We start from the raw sequence: 21,641 nt of genomic DNA, 5'->3' as shown, positions 1-21,641 counted from the left end.
TTAGTCTCAAAAAAATACATAACCAAAGTTAATGAAAGTCATAGCCAAGATGTTGAGAAAACTCAACATTATATACTCTGGATTACTAGTCAAGATGAGCCACTTGAGTTTATAATCTTAAGGTTCTATATTTACATGGTCAAGAATGAAATCAAAGACACTGGTACAAATCCCTTTCCTAAATGTATCCAAAATGTAGGCTTGGATGTAATCATTTCCTACAAAATGTACTTAACTACAGACTATTTTCTATACTTATCTCAACCCTCAACATATTCAGGAAGGGATATCCAATAAATATCCAATAATATTCTTAATTTATTACATTATATTTAAGTATATATTTCAAATTATATACAGTAAACTTTATTCTTTGGAACTGTGGATGCAATCCAATTTTACTTTTGACAGACCTGGAGCAGAATAATTTGTTCAAATCAACTTAGAAAAAATCTCTTGGCAGGGAAAACAAAATCCAGGAACAAAATAAGCAAACAAACAAAAACTAATAATCCAAGACTCTATAGTTTGGAAGCTAACATACTTCATTAAACCTTTCACAGTTCTTGAAGATCAAACGAACATCAGCCACAAAATCATCTGGGATTTGGTAGTGTTGGGAATGTTTTTTCTGAAGCTTCTTTTTCACGGTGGATAAATCCATTGGTTTCTTTATAATTTTATAGTAGTTTGGTATCTAAAGAAACAAATAAGGATAGATAAGGATTCTCCAAAAATGCCAAAGTGTTTAATTTGAAAATGCGAAGTATATTAATTTTAGAGAAAAATATGTTGATTAAGCCAGCTGCGTGCAAATTTTGAGTATAGTGAATTGTACTTGAAATCTTCTGCCACAATCACACAAAAATCAAATCACATTCAGAATATGTGGTAGTCTCCTTGGTCCTCCATGAAGGACCCAAAGTTCCATGTTTAATAAGGTAATTAGGGGAGAAAAAAATCAATCAGCAAGGATACCCAACCACTAGTGTTAGGGACACACCTTGCCCATCAGAACTGTATGACTTTAAAAGGAAAGAAGATTACAAAATGTATTGCTATTAATAGAACATAGTATCCTTTATAAAGGATAAAGCCTTATATCACAGAACTCTGAACACAGCAATAGAGGTGAAAGAGACTGTAGTGACACAAGAAAAAATTTTATTAACCATTTAGTTGCCATGTCTTTCTCTAGGGGACCTTCCCAGCCCAAGAATTTAACCTGGGTCTCCTGAATTGCAGGCAGATTCTTTACCATCTTCAGCCACCAAGAAAGCCCCTATTATCCACTTAGTGGTCATGCTTGGGAGTTCTGGCCCCAACTCCTGGCCAGAAATTTGTATCTTTGCAAAAATAACTGAACACAGAGAGACAATTTTAAAAAGTTCATTAAAAGAAAATGTTGGAAAGAAAATTTCTACCATAAAGTCCCTGAACTTGAAGACCAGACAGACTTTCCTGGTGTCAGATGACTACTATCTGAACAAAATGTCTTCCTTGTATCTAGAACCTTTTATACTTTCCATTTCTAAGCCTCCCTAAGTAAATAAATTACTATTCAATACCCTATATAACAGGTCTGGTATTCAATAATATCTTAATTCAACAATCAACAGCAAGCAAATACAATATGTGTAGCATATTCTTATCACATTTTTAAGGTATCCCTGGTATTCCTTTTGCTACAGGATTTTAGAGCCTAAATTTATTCCTTACAAAAACCTGCTTTAAGAAAAACAAAGCGCAATGGTTTACAAATTCTCCCCACAATCTCCCCACAGTCTTCTCTTAATCTTGACTGTTCATAAAAGAGGGCTTATGAAGGCAAAACCAGTGTAAACGGTTCAACTTTACACTTTTATTCAAATTAATACTTGCATAGAGATTTTTCTCCCCAAGGTACAAATCCTAGAATCAATCGTACAACTAGAATTTTAGAAATAATTTCGTTCAAATTCCCCCTCTACAGTTAAAACTAGAGGCAGAAAATTATGTAAATCTCCCCAGTTATAAGGCTGGTTAATGGCAGAATTAGAAGTCAAGTGTTCTGATTCCAAGTTCAAGACTCTTTTAATTATGCATGTAGCTATAACCCTTATGTCCATTTAAAAAATAAAAGATGTGGAAATTAAGTTTTGATCAGAGCCAGTCTTTATTTTTTATTTATTTTTTTTTTTTCAGAGCCAGTCTTTAAAAACAAACTGCAATTTTAACAGTGAAACTCAAATCCATTTAGCCCTAATAACATCATAAGTACTTATTACTTAGAAATTTTATCAAATACTATACTAAAATTATTTTACACAGGTTATTGTATAGAATCCTGAAAATAACCCAATGAGGGAAGAAACCATTTTAGAAAAGAAAGTGGATGAAAAGATTATTCAGGCCTGAGTTTTAACATTAGCAGACTAAAGCCAGAGCCCATAGTCTTAAATATTACACTAAACTTATTCACCAGGAAAGTACTAAGGTAAACAACTCACCGAAGCAGGAACCGGCTCCTGGAATTCAATACTTAATTCATGGCAGTAGAGGTAAAGCAGAAGACGTTCACATTTCTGGCCCAATAAAAGAAAAGAAAACTCATGAACTGTTTTCCCCCCTTAAAAGATATTCTTGAAAATGAGGACTTTATCAGTATAAAGTATTACTACAATAAACTGAAGATAAGCTCTCTACATATGAGCTATCCTCCTACATATAGCTATACTAGCTGTAAATACAAAACTACCTGTTTCCCACTCAGTTCTGAGACCGTGACTACCTTCTGCCCTACTGTATATAACTTATTTACCTACTATTACCTCTTAACCATTGCTACTCATTCTAATTTCCCAAGGCAGGCAAGACACATGCTATTCCCTTTCTTGAAAGGATTCCACTCAGGTTCAAAATGAAATAAAAACTGTCTTCTCAATCCAATTCAAGAATTTTGTTATACAATCAGAAATATTCTGTAACACTCTAAACACATACTTTCTCCTCAAAGATAGTGGAAGATGGATTTATCCAACAGATCAAAGTCAAACGTAATTGTAACAGAAGTCTGTGAAAGATATTCTGTCTTTGGAGATCAGAGTACAGAACAGATCAGCAGAAATCTGAGTGAAATAATGAGGATTTTGGATTTCATTCTTAATATGATGGGTGCTTAGGGATTTTAAGCATGGAAGCGATAGACCTGTTTACATATTTTAAAAAGAACACAATGTACTGCGTAGAAAATGGACTGTAAGGGGCAAGAGTAGAATCAGGAAGTCTGGTGAAGAGATCTTCTAATTTCTGGCCTGAGCAAGAAATGACTGGCGGTACTATTTGATGATGGAAATTACTGAGACAGGAAAGCAGTTTTTATGTCATTATTTTCTTGCCTTTGTTTTTTGAAGGATAGGAGAAGAAATCAAGATTAGGCTGGGAAATGTTAAGTGTGAGAAAGCAAAATTCAAGAGCCTAGAGCTAAGGGCTCTAAGGTCTAGAGACAGAGATTTCAGAAGTCATGAACGTATATACCATCAGATAATGTGATTAAAATATGAAAATTTACCAGGTTATATGTATGTTACACCGAAGGAAAAAAAATATATAGACAGACAACTACAAAATACCTAATAACAAATCAACTTGACACTTACCCTTTGGTCCACGGGGCTTAAGCCCTGTGCAGTTTTCCCCTTCTTACTATGTTGCAAATTATCACAATCATATTCAACTTCTGGCTTTCCAATATCTCTGCAAAATGTGCATATCCAGTCCCCACTAAAGAAGGAAACAGGCAATCAGTCTTTGGAATTATAACAAAACTCACTCCAGGAAAGCTAGTTCTCTAGAGCTAAGTCTTCAGTTTCTTTGGTTTTTTTTTTCAGTTTCTTTGTTTTCTTTCCTTTCCAGTTTTTGTGGAACTCAAGAGGTACTATTTTTGCCAAATCTCATAAAGTGAAGTTATGTGATTAAAAACGTCCCAAAATGTCTTCATTCTTCAACTGAATGAAAAGCCTTCTGGAAAGCAATATAAAACCACTACCTCCATTAAAGATGGGTCTCGTCATAGCACAAAGCTGATGATCAGCACTTGCAGCATAAGACCAATTTTTCAAGACCCCAGTATTACCACCACAGTGACTTCATACGCGTGAAGCAGAAAGGAAGACAGGATACACAGGTCCTCAGGTATCTTGTTTTGGCATGCAATGCCAAAAATAAAACAATTATTTTTTCATAGCTAGTCTTTTAAATCTGCTCAGTTAATAGTTTTGTTTACATCAGGATTTCTATCAAGCTATAAACTCCAATTTGATTCCTTAGTATGCATTTTCTCCTTTCCCTCCCTCATTATATATATATATATATATATATATATATATATATTCTAAGGATTATACTAACACTGCATCACCTTTTCAATTCCTCCCAAAGCATCTGCCTTTGAGAGAAAGTTTTCAGTGGCAAAATTCTAACGTTCCAGCAGATGTTACTATCCAAAGGAAACAAAAATATGAAAAGCTTTAATTTCAAGACCAAAATGCCAAAGCCTTTCTTTTTTAAAAGAGGAAACAAAAAGAAGGCTCTTAATACAGCTACAGTAAGTGACTTTACCTTCTAAAATTTAGGTAAAATCACAATTCTTCAGAAAAATATTCTGGCATTGTTCCTATATACCCAGTACTTTTCTAATCTTAAAGGTTGAATTTTTCAAAAAGGTAGCACTACTCAACTAAAATCATTGCTTCTTAGGAATCTGAGAGAAAATGTGAATCTTTATCTAGAGGCAAAAAGAAGCTGAGCTTTCCCAAGGACACTTAAAAATTTTTGAGGTTAGAGATGGAGAAGAAGGAAGGCTCAGAGAATTAAGTGTGATTCTATTATTTTATGGTCTCTGAAATCAACTGGAGATGAAATAGCATAAACATAAATATGTTAAATGGAAGGGGAGAAAAACAGCTCTTCTAATCCAAATTCTACTACTTGTAGATGAAGAAACTAATCCCTGAAAATCAGTGAAGTGTCCAAGTTAGTCAGTTCACTACAGAATTATGACGAGACTACAGGCATCATAATCAAGCCCAGCATATTTGTTCTACTGTATTAGCTGGTATCATCAGCTTGTACTGAGTGCTCATCAATTAATATTTTAATGCTTGAAACCAGATTTACCTGCCATGGGGTCATACAATCCAGGGACAGTGCTCATATGCTGCCCAAATCTTTATTTATCTTTACCCCCATGTTATTCTCTTCTAAATAAGGAACTCAGTAACTTTCCACTCTATAATGACTAAAAGACATTCCAACTAGAGGATCAAGGAAAAAGTCTGAGAACTTTGCACATGGTGCCTCAGGCAGGCACTACTAATGAACTGCTTCCAATAGTGAAGATGAAGCTATTCTTAAAAAAATCTGACATTAAAGGTGTTTTCACAAAGTACTTTTTTCTTTAAAATGCCTTCCAAGAGCTTTCAAACCTTAAAAAAGTAAGTTTTTGGTTAGAGCCAACAGAGTTGCCTAAAACTGAATACTATTCATAATTATTACAGACCTTATAAAAATTCATGGCAACAGATTAAGAAATTATCTTCAAGAGGAAATCAACTGAGTTTCTCAATGCTCTAGTCCACTGCTCCTCATAATTTAGAGTTCATCTAACTTGCTTATATGAAGTATAAACTGAAGGTGAGTAAACAGTCTATTTTTTATCACTAATGTACAACTTAGATCTTGGACATTTCTTCATTCAGCTGTTAATTTCTCTAGAATGTAATGGAGTAACATGCTTCCCTGGTGGCTCAGGTGGTGAAGAATCCACCTGCAATACAGGAGACCTGGGTTCAATCTCTGGGTTGGGAAGATCCCCTAGAGAAGGGAATTGCTACCCACTCCAGTATTCTTGACTGGAGAATTCCACTGACACAGGAGTCTGGCAGGCTACAGCCCATGGGGTGGCAGAGTCGGACACAACTAAGCAACTTTCACTTCACTTCACACAATGGAGTAATAGGCTCTTTGTTTTATATAAATACTAGGCATTGGTTAAGGAGGCCATCTGTCCAGAATAACTTAATTTTTTTAGCTTATAAAAAACAACAACAAAAAAATCAGTTATTTCACTTGTACCTTGGAAAGCTAAGAAGTGTTGGAACATGACAAGTTAGATGAAAGACCTTTGGACATTTTTCACAGCACAAGAGATCCCCTCCATTTTGGCAGACAGCACACCAATCTTCATTTGGGTCATCATCTTTGCTGCTGCCATCTCCTCCAATCCGTGCTGACCTGTGCATGAGGCTTCGAACTGGGGACTTTCCATTAACAAGGCTGTTGAGCCCTGACTGTTTGCAGCTTTCATTCATATCTGCAGGTTCAGTTTTCACATGGTTTTCCAGGCTTGTTAATGCATCCAACTCACTCTCTAGATGCAGGTTGGTTGAAAGAGGTGGTGTCAAGCTACTCTCAGGACTGCTCAACTAAAACAAAGCAAGGACAAATTCTTGAAGAATCATTTAATCCTTATGGTATGCATTGTGTGTGCTACTGTGGGTGTGTTTACAACATGATATACTGACAGAACTTAAAATTATTTTGGAATTTTATTGTAAAATTGCTGGAAATCGTATTAGTAACATAAAAACTGAAAATAACCCCAAAATTATTTTGGCATGTTAATGAATTATTTTAGGGAGCCAGTCACTATACTATTGGTTCACTTGGTAATAAAGGAATTAAACTGTTAAGCATGTTGATTGGGAAGTAAGTATCAGGGTATTCTCCTATAGACAGCTGGCTATGATACACTAATTTTTCACTCAAGAATCTGTTGTGCAGATTTTTTTCCCTTTTCTATTGGCTTTATTTTCTTTAACCATTACTTTTAATTAAAGTGCAGTTAATTTACAATGTTGTTGGTTTCAGGTATACAGCAAAGCGATTCAGTTACATATGTGCTTTTTTCCCAGTTTTTTTTTTAATGGGTTATTACAAGATACTGAATACAGTTCACTGTGCTTCCTACATGATAGGTCCTTCCTTGTCACACAGCTTTCGAAAAGCGTTTTGAAATATTCTTCTGCCCACTTATCATCCTACTAATATAGAAAGACTGTGACAATGTAAAATCTTTCACCACCTTTTTGTACTGTTTTTCAGGGGAACTTTCCAAACCAAATTCTGAATGAAGAGATAACAGTACTCTCTAAATCTACAGAGCTGAAATTTCTATGTGCCAACCATGTAGAAAATTAAGACATAAATTGTAGGTACCAAGAAAAGAACCAAGATCAAAATTTCTAAATGAAGAGAAACTGGGCCTGCCTTCATTCTATATTATAAATTTTATAAAATGTTCCATCTGAGGAATTGGTTAAAAATTGATTAAAAATTATTAATAATTCATAGGCCAAAGGCAATCTTCTCATTAAAAAACTCTCTTGAGCATTAAACTTCTTTCATGTCAGCAGTCTTAATCCTGAACTCACTGGTGTAGGAAAATGGCCAAGGATTTTTGTGGCTTGAGACTCAATGTGACTAATGAAATGATTAATAAATTTAGAAAAAGCTAGAACCCAATTTAGAATCACGGCAAAATTACATGACAAATTACAAACCAAAAGATAGCTTGAAAGGAATCCTAATACAAGCCTTTTCTGATCAATTACATTTGACACTTAGATGGAAAAATATCAGTTAGAAAAAGAGATATTTGGCTTATACCAGGCACAAAAATTTAGAAATGAACACAGGTCCACAGGATCACTATCCAGACTTATCCAGGCAGAGATGAAAGGATCAGTGAAGGGACCTCCTGGCATCACCAACGGTTGGTTCCCCTGGAACCTTACCATGCAGGCACTCCGTCTGCCATCCTCAGTCTTCTCCTGTTTCACAGCTCCTGAAAAGCTACATATTTCATCCTCAGTGCCAGGTTCTTGCTTGACCTTCACTTGATCAGACTTAAAACTAAGACTGTTCTTCTCAGTTCTTCCTGATGACCCACAGCTAACAAAAACAACAAATAAAGGTCACATATGTTTGACTGCATCGTGTACATTTACATGAAACAATTATATGCAAAGTTCATTAAGTTATATGAAATGTTCATTAAAGTAAAAGCAATTTGTTGAGCTCACAGCAGATAAGGATACTTCATAATATGGTTAAGAGGAGTGTATTATAAACTCATACCATCAAATCTTAAAAAACGTTTATCAATCTTTCAGGAGACCCTAAACACATTTCATCGTCTGAGGAACCTACACTACATCATTTAGGGGATCTAGTAAATGATCATTTCCCTAGGCTACTAGTATAGTGACTGCTTCTCTAAATATAATAGAAGTTTAAATTGTTCTCTATCTCCAAATATCTAAAGGAAACATCAATAACAGTGATCCATGAAGTGCCCTCCAAAGGAATCACTATTTCAGCTTTTGAGTCCTAATGTGAATTAATGTGAAGAGCAGACTTCACTGGAAAAGACCCTGATGCTGGGAAAGACTGAAGGCAAAAGGAGAAGAGGACAGAAGAGGATGAGACAGTTAGATAGCATCACCAACTCAATGGATATGAATTTGAGCAAATTCCAGGAGATAGTGGAGAACAGAGGAGCCTAGCATGCTACAGTCCATGGGGCTGCAAACAGTCAAACACGACTTAGTGACTGAACAACAACCAAAGGCTAAGAGGGACAGATGCGTGACTAATCGGCTCTATCTAGATCATAGAGCAAACCACCGGCAAGAGAAGTGAATTAACTTTAAGACTGTATCACTGCCAAAAATGAAAACCCTTTTCACTCAATGTGTACTTTTCTACTAAAAGTACTGATTATTTAAAGTGTAATTTAAAAACAAGTAAATAATATAGAATCAGTCTTCAAAATGCATATACATATAAATAAAAAACATTCAATGTATCTTAAATAAAATCCTTACTTTGCACTAAATTATTCAAATTAAAAACAGAAAAATCAGTCAATATTTATTAAGTTTACCTTCAGCACAATACATTCTCTCTCTTCCCACACTATAATATCTTAGCTCTCTGTCCACCAAAAAAGTAAAAGAAACCATGAACAATTCAGTAGCAGTGAATTCAGTAGCCCCGAGTACCCACAAGGTTGTCTCAAAGCACCATTTGTTTCCCCACTAATATGACCAGGATTCCTTATGCAGTTCTTGCCTCAAGCCTGAGACCAGCTATTTGACTAAGATGAACGTGTGATATCATTTCACAACAGGAAGCAAGAATGTTTAAATGACTACTGGGGTTATAGCAAAATAACTAAGAAAAAGTTCTGATAAGCCAAATATGGAACAATTTAATTATCAATAGAAATAACATCTATAATACTAAAATATATAAAATATGTTTAAATATATGAGCTCTTAAAGTTAATATTCATTGGTCACTGCTGGAGGGTGCTGGGAATCAACTCATTACTATTAAAATAGGTAAATAAAGAGAATCAATTTATTTTGCCTTTCCAATAATCAAATAGTTGGCAGAAAATTTTTCTTTACAGACGTATTCAAAGAAGGTATAATACAGTAATTAAAATATCATTTTCAAGCCAGAAAAAAATAAAGCTGAGGCACTGACAATCAATGGTTGCTGTCACAAAAAAAATCTATGTTTTGTGACCCTGACAGTACACATTACCACAGTGAAGTAGTATCCCCATCCCTTTCCCTCAAATCAAACCTGAATCTAATCAAACCTCCTGACCTAAACAGCAATACAGAGAAAAAAATCAAAAGGTAGTTTTTACATGAAAAGATGGGGAAATGAGGAAAACTCTTTAAGAAAAACAATACATTTCTCTTCAACAAATACAATGAGTTTGACCTCAATGTACATGTTGATGGCAATGTATAGGACCTATCTGAATCTGATTAAACAAAAATAATTTTTTAAAAAAGTATGAGAAAAATTAGGAAATATGAACATTAACTAGAGCTCTATTGATTAGAGTTAGCTACCAAATTTTTTTAGGTGTATAATGGTTCAATGGTTATGAAACTTTTAAATCCTTACCTTTTAAGTAATAAATATAGAAACAGTTCCAAATAAAATGACAAAATGTCTGAAATTTATTTAAAATAAATTTAGACTGGGGAATGGGTGGAAGTATAGAATAAATAAAGACTGGCCATAACCTGATCATTGTTGACGATGGCTGAAAAGTATATGGGAGTTCATTATAATAGTCTATTTTTCAAAATACATATTTGATTTTTCTTAATAAAAATAAAAAAGCTATTAATGTAATACTCACCTGCCTCGACTACCAGTACTAGAAGTACTAGGGGGTCTCACAGGTGTGTGAGAATTGGATAAACCTGAAAATTAATAAGTCAAAATGAATATCTATGCAGGTAAGAAAATTCAGAATTCTATCTACCCACTACAGAATTCAAGTATTATTATAAAGCAATTCAGCAATTCTTGGAAATCAGACCTAGTCAGTCTGTAAGTCAAGGATTTCATGTATAATCACTGGCAACTGTCAATCAGATTCTCTTAGCTGAGCCCAGAAAGCATTCTCAGAATCCTCTCAGAGCAACACTATTCAATCAATGGAAACTACTATATCAAGAGAAAAGCTATTTGCAATCCCACCCAAAGTCATTTGATAAATATCCTACCTATATTAATTATTCTTTAAAAGTCCTGGCATACATTCATTAAACCTTAAAAACAGTATTAATCAAAAAATGTATTAAATGTGGATTTTTCATGAGATGCATCATTAAGTCTGAACTGTTCTAACTCTAGAAATAATGAGGGGGTATGTTTCAGGAAGAAACATGAAAAACATAAATATAGCTGGAGGTTGAGGGAGGGGAACATCAGATTTCTCAAGAGCATATACCACAGATACATATTATTTCAATTCACTGAAGACTGCCAACAACATTTGAAGAAAAATAATTAAAGCAATCAGGGAAAAAAATATTATTATAATGGTTAAGTTTATGTCTCAACTTGACCAGAATATGGTACCCAGTTCTTTGTGGAAAGGTATTTATTATGTTGGTGCAAACGTAATTTTGGTTTTTGCATTGTTGAGATTTGCCATTTGATACTGGAATACATTCTAAATAAATGTGGTTATGTTATACATCATTTTAATGCACATTTCTCACTTTTTTTGCTAATGACTTATTACTTGCTGTTTATTTTATATTTATTTTAGACTAGGGAGATGATGTTAGACAAAAACCAAATTTATCTCATCTTTGAGAGATTTTCTTATTTAAGTTCAAAATGGGTTGTAAAGCAGCAGAGACAACTTGCAACATCAGCGACGCATTTGGCCCAGGAATTGCTAACACACAGTGCAGTGGTGGTTCAAGAAGTTTTGCAAAGGAGACAAGAACCTTGAACATGAGGAGCATAGTGGCCGGCCACTGGAAGTTGACAACGACCAGTTGAGGGTCATCATCGAAGCTGATCCTGTTCCAACTCACAAGAAGTTGCCAAAGAACTCAACATCGACCATTCTACAGTCATTCAGCATTTGAAGGAAGTTGGAAAGGTGAATAAGCTTAATAAGTAGGTGCTTCATGAGCTGACCAGAAATCAAAAAAATTGTCATTTTGAAGTGTTGTTTCCTCTTATTCTACGCACCACCACCAATCATTTCTCTATCGGATTGTGATGTTGATGAAAAGTGGATTTTATACAACAGCTGGTGATGACCAGCTCAGTGACTGGACCGAGAAGCTCCAAAGCACTTCCCAAAGCCAAACTTGAACCAAAAAAAAGGTTATGGTCTCTGTTTGGTGGTCTGCTGCCTGTCTGATCCACTACAGTTTTCTGAATCCTGGCAAAACCATTACATCTGAGAAGTATACTCACCAAATCGATGAGCTGCACCAAAAACTGCAATACCTCAGCCAGCATCGGTCAACAAAAAGGGCCCAATTCTTCTCCACAAACCTGACCGCATGTCAGACAACCACTGCTTCAAGAGTTGGAACAAATTGGGCTACGAAGTTTTGCTTTATCCACCATATTTAAGTGACTTTTCACCAACCGACTACCACTTCTTCAGGCATCTCAACAACTTTTTGCAGGTAAAATGCTTCCACAACCAGTAGGATGCAGAAAATGCTTTCCAAGAGTTCGTTGAATCCTGAAGCACGATTTTTATGCTACAGGAATAAACAAACTTATTTCTTATTGGCAAAAATGTGCTGATTGTAATGGTTCCTATTTTGATTAATAATGATGCGTTTGAGCCTAGCTATAGTGATTTAAAGTCAAGGTCCAAAACCGCAACTACTTTTGCATCAACATGATAGATGTTACTGACATTTAAATCAGTAGATATTGAGTAAAACATAATGAAGGTGGGTCTCTAATCAGTTGAAGACCTTAAAAGATTGAGTTCCCTAGAGAAAGAAGGAATTTTGCCTCAACTCAAGACTGGCATCAACTCTTCCCTGGGTGTCTACTCTCCTGACATGCCCAGCAGATGTCAGATGTGCCAGCCCTAACAATCACATAAGCAAATTAATTCCTTAATCTGTCTCCTCTCTCCCCACACACACATACCCCTCTACTACTGGTCCTGTTTCTCTGGAGAACCCTAATACATACACTGAGAGATACTTTTTTAAGGTGTTACAGAAATGAGGTGGTACCTCAACTGACTTTACCTGATGATCCTGGAGATAGGGCAGAGGGTCCTGGGGAGGGATTCATGGTGCTTGTGGGCTGTGGGGGTAGGTGACTGCCTGAGATGTATCTACTTAGTAGATTATCTAAACTACTTGAACCAGCATCTTCCAACTAAAGAAAAAGAACAAAAAGATAAATTTGCTTTGATTAAAGCAGATAACTTATTTCATTAATATAATCATTTATACTCAGTTTACTAAAACAGATTATCCTATATCAAACTCAGCTTAACTGTTGCTTCCTTATCCTCCTGAAGACCCACACAGTATAGTTTATGCAAATATAGCTATAATTAAAACGATTCAATAAATACCTGGCAGCTCCAGACAAAGCCCAATAACCCACTAAATCCCTTGTGTTTTACTATGAAAATAGCTCTGACACACCCTTACACTTTTGCCTTTTCTCAAGGCTGATGTAGGATCCTGTTTTCAGCATCTTTGTCCCTAGCATCCTCCTAACTTTATTTCAACATCCATAGTCATGCCAAAATCATTCATATCTATCAATATATGATTGATATCAATCAATATCTAACTAATTAGATACCTGATCATGTCTGTATCTAATTTAAAAGTTCTGAAAAGTCTATTACTCAACAGAAAGCCTTTATCTTGAGGTATAAGGTCCCTTATTACACACAAAAAAGGAGGCACTCAACAGAAAAACTAAGACCTTTTAGCACACTGGATGCAGTAAGTTAAAAGCCAGAGGACCTGGCGCTGTGACTTTAGGCTAGTTCCCAATGTGAACATCAGTCCCTATCTTTAAACATCCCACTCACAAGGAAGAACTGTGATGATGAAATGGAAAAATATGTAGAAAAATAAGTAGTAGCAAAAAATATTTAATTATGAAAATTACCTTAAGAAAAATTTTACACTATTCCATATCAGAAATGCTCAAATTATTAATTAAATAATTGCTCATCTTCTAGGTCTTCTTGCTTACTTACTGATCTACTTTTACCCATACCTGCCTCTTTTAATCTTCTCTCTTACTAGAGGCAAGATCACTTTTTAGGCAAATCTACTTCTCATTCAAAACAGGAAACTGGGGCCTGGTGGTTAAGAATTCACCTTGCAATGTAAGGAACGACAGTTCAAACCCTGGTCCAGGAAGATCCCACATGCTGTGGAGTAGCTAAGACCATGTGCCGCAACTACTGAGCCAGGGCTCTAGAGCTCCTACGCTGCGACTACTGAGCCCACGCACTACAGTGACTGAAGCCTGTGCTCCGCAACAGGAGAAGTCACTGCAACAGAGGCCCATGCGCGCCACAGAGAGTAGTTCCCTCTCACCACAACTGGAGAAAGCCCACGTGCAGCAACGAGGACCCACCACAGCCAAAACATAAGTCTTTAATAAAAAATCCCGAAAACTGAAGACATATTGGCACATTTACTTCTCACTCTCCTTTTCCCCTCAAAATCACACTGATTTTCAAGGCTATAAAACAGGAAAGAGTGACATCAAATCTTGAAGAAAAACTACAAATATAAACCAAGGTAGAACTGGACTGACATAACAATGATCAGAACAAAGCAGCCCACAACATACTACAGTCAAGAAAGGACTCTCCTAAAGTAAATAGCTTTCATCATAAAAACAAGCTGAACCTATCAACAAAGTGGAGGGAAGGTACCTCAAGACAATAAGGGTCATTTATGATAAGCCCACTGCTAACATCATACGTAACAGTGAAAAGCTGAAGTGAAAGCCTCTCCTGTGAGATAAGGAAAAACAAGCATGCCCACTCACTACCACTATTCAACATGGTATTAGAAGCCTAGCCAGAGCAACTAGGTAAGAAAAAGAAGAAGTAAAACTGTCACTATTTGCAGAGGACATGGCATTATATATAGAAAACCCTAAAGACTTCACCCAAAACCTGTAAGAATAAATGAATTCAGTAAAGTTGTAAGACACAAAAATCAATATATGAAAATCTGTTGCATTTCTGTACACTAATAATGATCTATCAGAAAAAGAATTTAAGGAAACAATCCCAGGGGAGTTCCTTGGATTGCCTAGTGGTTAGGATGCCAGGCTTTCACTATCAGGCCCAAGATCAATTTCTTGTCAGGGAAATGAGAACCTGCAAGCCGGGTGGCATGGCCAAATAAATAAATAGAGCCAGGCTCCGCAAAAAGAGAAGCCACCTTAACAAGAAGCCCATTCACTGCAACAAAGAGTAGCCCCCCACTCACTGCAACTAAAAACTCAGCACAATCAAAAATTTAAAAAATGAATACATATAATTTTTAAGAGTACTTAAAAAATAAAATCACATGAAAAAGAATAAACCACCTAGGGATAAATTTAACCAGGAGGTCAAAGATATATACACTGAAAAATGTACAACATTGATAAAAGAAACTGTAAGACACAAATAAATGGAAAGATACTCTGGGCTTGTGGATTGAAGAATTAATACTGTTAAAATGTTCATAATAACTAAACCAATCTTCAAATTCAGTGCAATCCCTATCAAAATTCCAATGGCAGTTTTCACAGAAACAGAACAAACAATCCTACAACTTCTTTGGAACCACAAAAAAACACAAATAGCCAAAGCAATCTTGGGAAAGAAGAAAGTTGGAGGCATCATAGGCCAGAATTTCAAAGCCACAGTAATTAAAACAGTACGATACTGGCATAAAACCATACATACAAATCAATGGAAAAGAATAAAGACACCAGAAATACACTCCTACATATATGGTCAATTGATACAAGACAAAGGAATCAAGACTATACAACAAGGAAAGGATAGTCTCTTCAATAAACAATGTTGGGAAAACTGGACAGCCACATGCAAAAGAATAAAACTAGACTATTATCTTACACCATACACAGAAACCAACTCAAAGTGGATTACTCAAAGACCTGAATGTAAGACCTAGAAGAAAACAATGGCAGTAATAAGCTCCTGGACACTGATTGTGGCAATGATTTTTTGGATCTGATTCCAAAAGCAAAATTAAACAAGTGGGACTACATTCAAACTAAAGAGCTCCTGCACAACAAAGGAAATCATCAACAAAATGAAAAGGAGACATACTGAATGAAGAAAATATCCATAAATCATATATCTGATAAAGGGTTAATATCTAAACTACATAAAGAACTCACACAACTGAACAGTAAAAAAACTAAACCATCTAGGGACTTCCCTGGCAGTCCACTGATTAAGACTCTGTGCTTCCACTGCAAGGGATGTGGATTTGATTCTTGATCAGGGAACTAAAATCTTACATGCAACTCCCCAAAATCCAATTAAAAATTGGGCAGAGAATTTGAATAGACATTTTCCCAAAGAAGACACAGAGATGGCCAACAGGTACATGCAAAGGTGCTCAACATCACAATCCTCAGGGAAATGCAAATCAAAACCACAATGAGATATCACTTCACCCTAGTTAGAAAGACTATTATCAAAAGGACAAGAGATAACAAGTGCTGGTAAGGATGTAGAGAAAAGGGAACCCTTGTGAACTGTAGTGAGAGTGTAAATTGGTGCATCCACTATGGAAAACAGTATAGAAGTTTCTTTAAAAGTTAACAGAACTATCACATGATTCAGCAATTTCACTTCTGGGTATTTACATGAAGAAAACAAAAACACTAATATTTTTCAAACTTAAATTTTTGGCCACATCAAGGCACGCAGGATCTTAGTTCCCCTACCAGGGACCAAATCTGTGCCCTCTGTAGAAGCACGGAGTCTTAAACTCTGGATCACCAGGGAAATCACCCCAAACACAAATTTGAAAACATATATGTGCCTCCATTTCACTGCAACATTATTTATAACAACTAAGATATAAAAATAACCTTAAGTGTCCATCAATAGATGAAGAAACAAAGCTATAGATAAATGAATAAAATTGTGTGATATATGCATATACACAATGGAATAAATATTAGCCATAAAAAGGAAATCTTGTCACATGTGACAATATGAATGGCTAAGTGAAATAAATGAATGAATAAGCTAAGTGCAATAAATCAGACAAATAGCATATGGTCTCAGTTACATGTGGAATTTAAAAACAAACAAAAATAGAAACAAGCTTATACATACAGATAGATTTGTGGTTGGCAGAGGTGGTAAGTGGGTAAAAGGGATAAAAAAGTACAAACTTCCAGTTATAAAATAAATCATGGGGAGATAATGTACACCATGGTGACTATTATTAATACTCTATTATATATCTGAAGATTTACTTTCTTAGCAACTTTCAAAGTCCTCCTCTCTCACACACAAAATTTTTATGTATGGTGACTGATGTTAACTTGAATTACTGTGGTAATCATTTTGTGATGTATATAAATATCAAATTACTATGTTGTACAATTGAAACTAAGTCAATCATACCTTAATTTTAAAAAAAAGGTAAACAGGCCTTTCTCATAAAGCCCTTTAATGTCACAAATAAAAGGCAGAAAGTGAGAGCATGCTGTGGGCTAGCTAGAGGGATGATTAAGAGATATGAAGAGTTGTGCCTGCTCAATGGTCACCGCTACTGGCCAAGGATTCACTTGTTACGCTGTAACTACAGGAAAAAATCCCTAGCTATAACTAAAGTTACCTAGAGAATCTGTGAGGAGAAGCAGTTCCCAACATGGGCCACAGACAGAAGTTGAGCTATATCTCACCTAAACGTAAAGGAGTGGATAAGAGAATTCAAATCAGACATGAAAGGTCCATGTTACCTATTTCTATTGCCACTCCTTTTATACTCTCCCACCTACAGTTTGTATCTCTGGCCCTAGTGACAACCCTAGAGTTAGAAGAGTGAAAATATTAGGAAGAGGCAAACTTCAAGTACATAAAAGGGCTTCTCTGATGCCACTACAGCACTGACAGGGGAATGCCAGTGCAAGTATTTATCTCGATGTTTCATCGGGCATGGATTGAGTCACTATAACTAAAGTCAGAAGTCTAACTGGAAAAATATTAATTCACTTATGTATTAAACCAATGTTATTTAAGTGTCCTTGAATAACGGCATGGAACAGGTAGGTGTTATATAAATAATTTCTAAGACTTCAAAGGAAAAAGACAATCTACAAAGGAATGTAAATAATCAATGAACTAGACTTCCCTGGTGGTCCAGTAGTTGAGAATCTGCCTGCCAATGCAACAGATAAGGCCTTGATTCCTGGTCCAAGGAGATCCCACACGCCACAGGGCAACGGAACCCACGTGCCACAACTACTGAGCCCACGCTCTACACCTTGTGTGACTCGTGCCCGAGAGCCTGTGCTCTTCGGCGAGAAGCCACCACAATGAGAAGTCCAAGCACCACAACTAAGTAGCCCCCACTCACACCACCAGAGAAAGCCCATGCAGCAAAGAAGACCCAGTGCAGCCATTAATAAGTCAATAAACATTTTTAAGATCGATGAACCTAAAAAAAGATTAAAAAAAACCCACACGAATTAAAGAAATATAAATGAAATCAACAAACATCGTTTTTACCTATCACATTGGTAAAGATGGGAGACAGCCACTATCAGGAACACAGTACAGAATGGGTATTCTATAACATTTAAGTTTACATATGAATACCAGAAAGACACATATGGTTTTCCCAAGACGTCATATTATCCATATAGTATCCAAATAAATTACTATGTCAAGTATGGAAAACTGTTTACAAAGAATTTAACACATCTACTGTTTAATAATCTAATAATAATAATTTAACACATCTATTGTTTAATAAATCTATTCTGAACAGAATCTAATATTCACTTAACTATTCAAAAAGAATCCAGGTTCATCATATATTCCCTCAGTCAAAATTACTAACAGATATTACAATTCTTCTGGAGATGAATAGTAAAGTGAAATAAAAAAATAATTCAACTTGAGAGAAGTCTATTTAAATCAACTTCTACTCTACACTGGATAGCTGTAATGACCAGTATTAAGATATATCAATGAACACCTGAGATTGCTTTGTATTTATTTCCTGTCTGCACTGCATAGTTAATGCTCCCTTGTCTGCTTCCTGTGTAACCTCCCCCACACTTCTTTTCACTATACCATAGAAAACTACAGGGTAGGAGAAAAAGTATGCAATTCTTCAAGAGACTATAGGTTTACTTCCCTTTCTATTTTTGGTTGTACTTCTGTGGTAACCATCTCAAACTGCTTTAAAAACAGGTGTCAATGAGTATTTGCAAAGGAAGCATGTTAGTTGCTCAGTCATGTCTGACTCTTTGCAATCCTACGGACTGTAGCCCACCAGGCTCTTCTGTCCATAGAATTCTGGACAAGAATTCTGGATTGGGTTGCCATTTCCTGGATTTTCCCGACCCAGGGATCAAACCCCCATCTTCTGCATTGCAGGCAGATTCTTTACCATCTGAGCCACAAGGGAGGCCCAGTGTTGGCACGGATGTGGAATAACTGAAATCCTCATACACGGACACTGGTGAGAATATAAAATGGTGCAGCCACTGTGAAGAGTTGGGCAGTTCCTCAAAAACTTCTATGACCCTGAAATTCCACTCCCAGAAATTTAGAAAACTGATAATCTATGTTCACAAAAACTTACACACAAATGCTCATAGCAGCATTACTCCTAAGAGTCAAGAAGTGGAAACTCAAATGTCCAGCAACTGATGGAAGGATGAACAAATTTGGTATATTCACAGGACAAAATATTCAGACAAAAGAAGGAATTAAGTACTGATATATGCTACAAAATAGATAGATTTGGTAAACATTATGCTAAGCGAGAGATGCCAGAAACAAAAGGCCACATACTGCATAATTTCATACATACAAAATGTCCAGAATAGGCAAATTCATAAAAACAAAATAAATTTGTGGTTTCCAGGGACTGGAAAAAGGGAAATGGAGAGTGACTGCAAATGGGTAGTTTCTTTTAGGGTGACGAAAATGTTCTGGAATTAGATAGTGGTGATGGTTGCACAATCTTGTGAATATACCAAGAACCACGGACTATACTGTCCATTTCTTAAAAGCTGGATTTCATGGTACGAGAATTATATCTAAATTTTTTAGAGCAGATACTACTTTAATAAAACAGTAAATAAAAATAAAGTTAGGCCATATGTCTGCAAGGAAGAAAAATATCATAACAGAAAACACGGATCCTGTTCTTCCTATCGCACTTAGAAAAACTAAAGATGGGAAGGGATATATTCTGGAACTTCTTGTCTTGATTTCAAAGCTCTTGCGCAAGGTAACAAGAAAAGTCTAATAAGGGCTCATTTGCCTTATGATACCCAGGCTTTTCAAAAATGTGGAGCATCCATCCTTCCTTCATCTGTTCTCTGTGGCCCTAGAAAATTATGTTAAGTTTGACATTAGCAACCTTTCTTTCCCTTTGAAAGTTTCTTAAGAATTGGAACCAAGTCTTGTTTCCTTTTATCTTCAGCATCCACTTCAGCATACAATGAGTGCTTGAATGACTTCTTTAACACTGAACCTACCTATCCCTGGTTGCCCAGAGCCCCTCAATACTCTACTTTACCACACCTACAATCCCAAACCATCTCCCCACTATCTCTATGGACAGCAGTGGGAGAGAAATGGATTTCTAATCAGGTGCTAGGCTTTGAAATGCAACTTACCATTTATTGGGTGACTCTGAGAAGTAACTAACCTCTCTCTTTCATGACATAGGGATACTGTAGATACCATATGAGATGATTTCAAGCATTAAACTGAAAATTTATAAATTATAAGCTTACAACTTACAAATTTTATTTTTTATTGATATATTCTAAAATTCTATACTGTACAGTCCAGTACTCTCAACACCACTACACCTACCAATCACTTAGCCAAAAGATTTCTCCTATTACCAGGGAAGCAATCAGATTAAGAGAATTCACAAGTTAGTGATTCTGAAACAATTCAGAAGTTATAGAAACATCCTTTAAAACTAATACTATAAATCCACTAAATACATAATACTAAATTGCAGCCACGAGAGTCACAGGTCCTAATGTTTGAGTGATTTCACTGCTCCTTGCTCCCACAGTGACCCTTGACTCTGAATAACTCACACTATACATGAGATTACTCAATAAAACCTTCAAGTTTTATATTTCATTTTCTAAAAATGCTTTTAATTCAAATACCCTTATAAAATTTTAGAAGGCACCAAATGATATTTTTCTTCAGAAAAATAGGTGAAAGGGACACAACAGCTCAGAGACCCATCCTGCCCATCTTCTACTCCTCACTATTACTTCCTCTCTCAGTACCACCCCTGAACATGCCTGATATCTAAACCTTCCAACCTCCTTTCTCAGTTGAACCTATTTGCATAAGTCTCTTTTGCACCTAACAGAAGATTCCCAAAAATTTAATTTATTTTGGTCCTGCGTCTTCTCTCTGGATCTAAACCTTCTCTCTGTATCTAATGAAGCAAAAGTGCTGCATTAAACACTAGGTTTGCCTGTTGGTAGATGATAGATAAGCAAAGCTGACGCCCTGTAGCTTTAAAATATTGAGAAGTACTAGGTCTAGCACACATAAATTTTAAAAATTCAAATATTTAGACCAGATTTTTTTTGAAATTTCAAAAGAAATATTGCAGCTGAATTAAAAAAAAATACAAAAGCAACCAGAAATATATACTCAACTCCCTAATTAACACAAGGTTTTAAATCTCTCATTCAACTTAAATACAAACCTGTATAGGTGGAATATCTGGCAGCGATGGAAGGTTTTCTGGATTGGTAACTGAGGGAATTAATTCTATTGCTGTAACAGATGGGCTGGTGGGACCTCGATTTGCATTCGCCATAGTAGCTGTAGTAGGGCTGGTTGGATTGACTGGGTTGTTATGTACTGACACAACAGGAAAGGGTCCAGCATGCCCTGGGTTTGAATGCTGTTAGGAAAAGAAGATATTATCATTACTTGATCTGCCAGGATGGCCTAACATGAGCAGTATCTTGACAAC

General features: G+C 35.9%; 1 protein-coding gene across 3 annotated transcripts in view; it reads right to left on the bottom strand.

The window, feature by feature from the left end:
- The window catches only part of TRIM33 (tripartite motif containing 33), a 141,424-nt gene that overhangs the window by 5,933 nt on the left and 113,850 nt on the right, over window positions 1–21,641 (bottom strand). For all 3 annotated transcript variants that reach the window (XM_043460094.1, XM_043460100.1, XM_043460111.1), the window contains exons 11-18: window positions 21,369–21,569; window positions 12,660–12,792; window positions 10,271–10,334; window positions 7,836–7,992; window positions 6,115–6,464; window positions 3,639–3,762; window positions 2,490–2,564; window positions 545–697 (exon numbers count right to left, since the gene is read on the bottom strand). In XM_043460094.1, the coding sequence (XP_043316029.1) occupies window positions 545–697; window positions 2,490–2,564; window positions 3,639–3,762; window positions 6,115–6,464; window positions 7,836–7,992; window positions 10,271–10,334; window positions 12,660–12,792; window positions 21,369–21,569 (1,257 nt within the window). The remainder of the gene's footprint in view (window positions 1–544; window positions 698–2,489; window positions 2,565–3,638; window positions 3,763–6,114; window positions 6,465–7,835; window positions 7,993–10,270; window positions 10,335–12,659; window positions 12,793–21,368; window positions 21,570–21,641) is intronic.

Source organism: Cervus canadensis, chromosome 2 (assembly GCF_019320065.1).
Source record: "Cervus canadensis isolate Bull #8, Minnesota chromosome 2, ASM1932006v1, whole genome shotgun sequence".
Taxonomy (NCBI): domain Eukaryota; kingdom Metazoa; phylum Chordata; class Mammalia; order Artiodactyla; family Cervidae; genus Cervus; species Cervus canadensis.
This window is presented reverse-complemented; position numbering and strand designations above follow the sequence as displayed.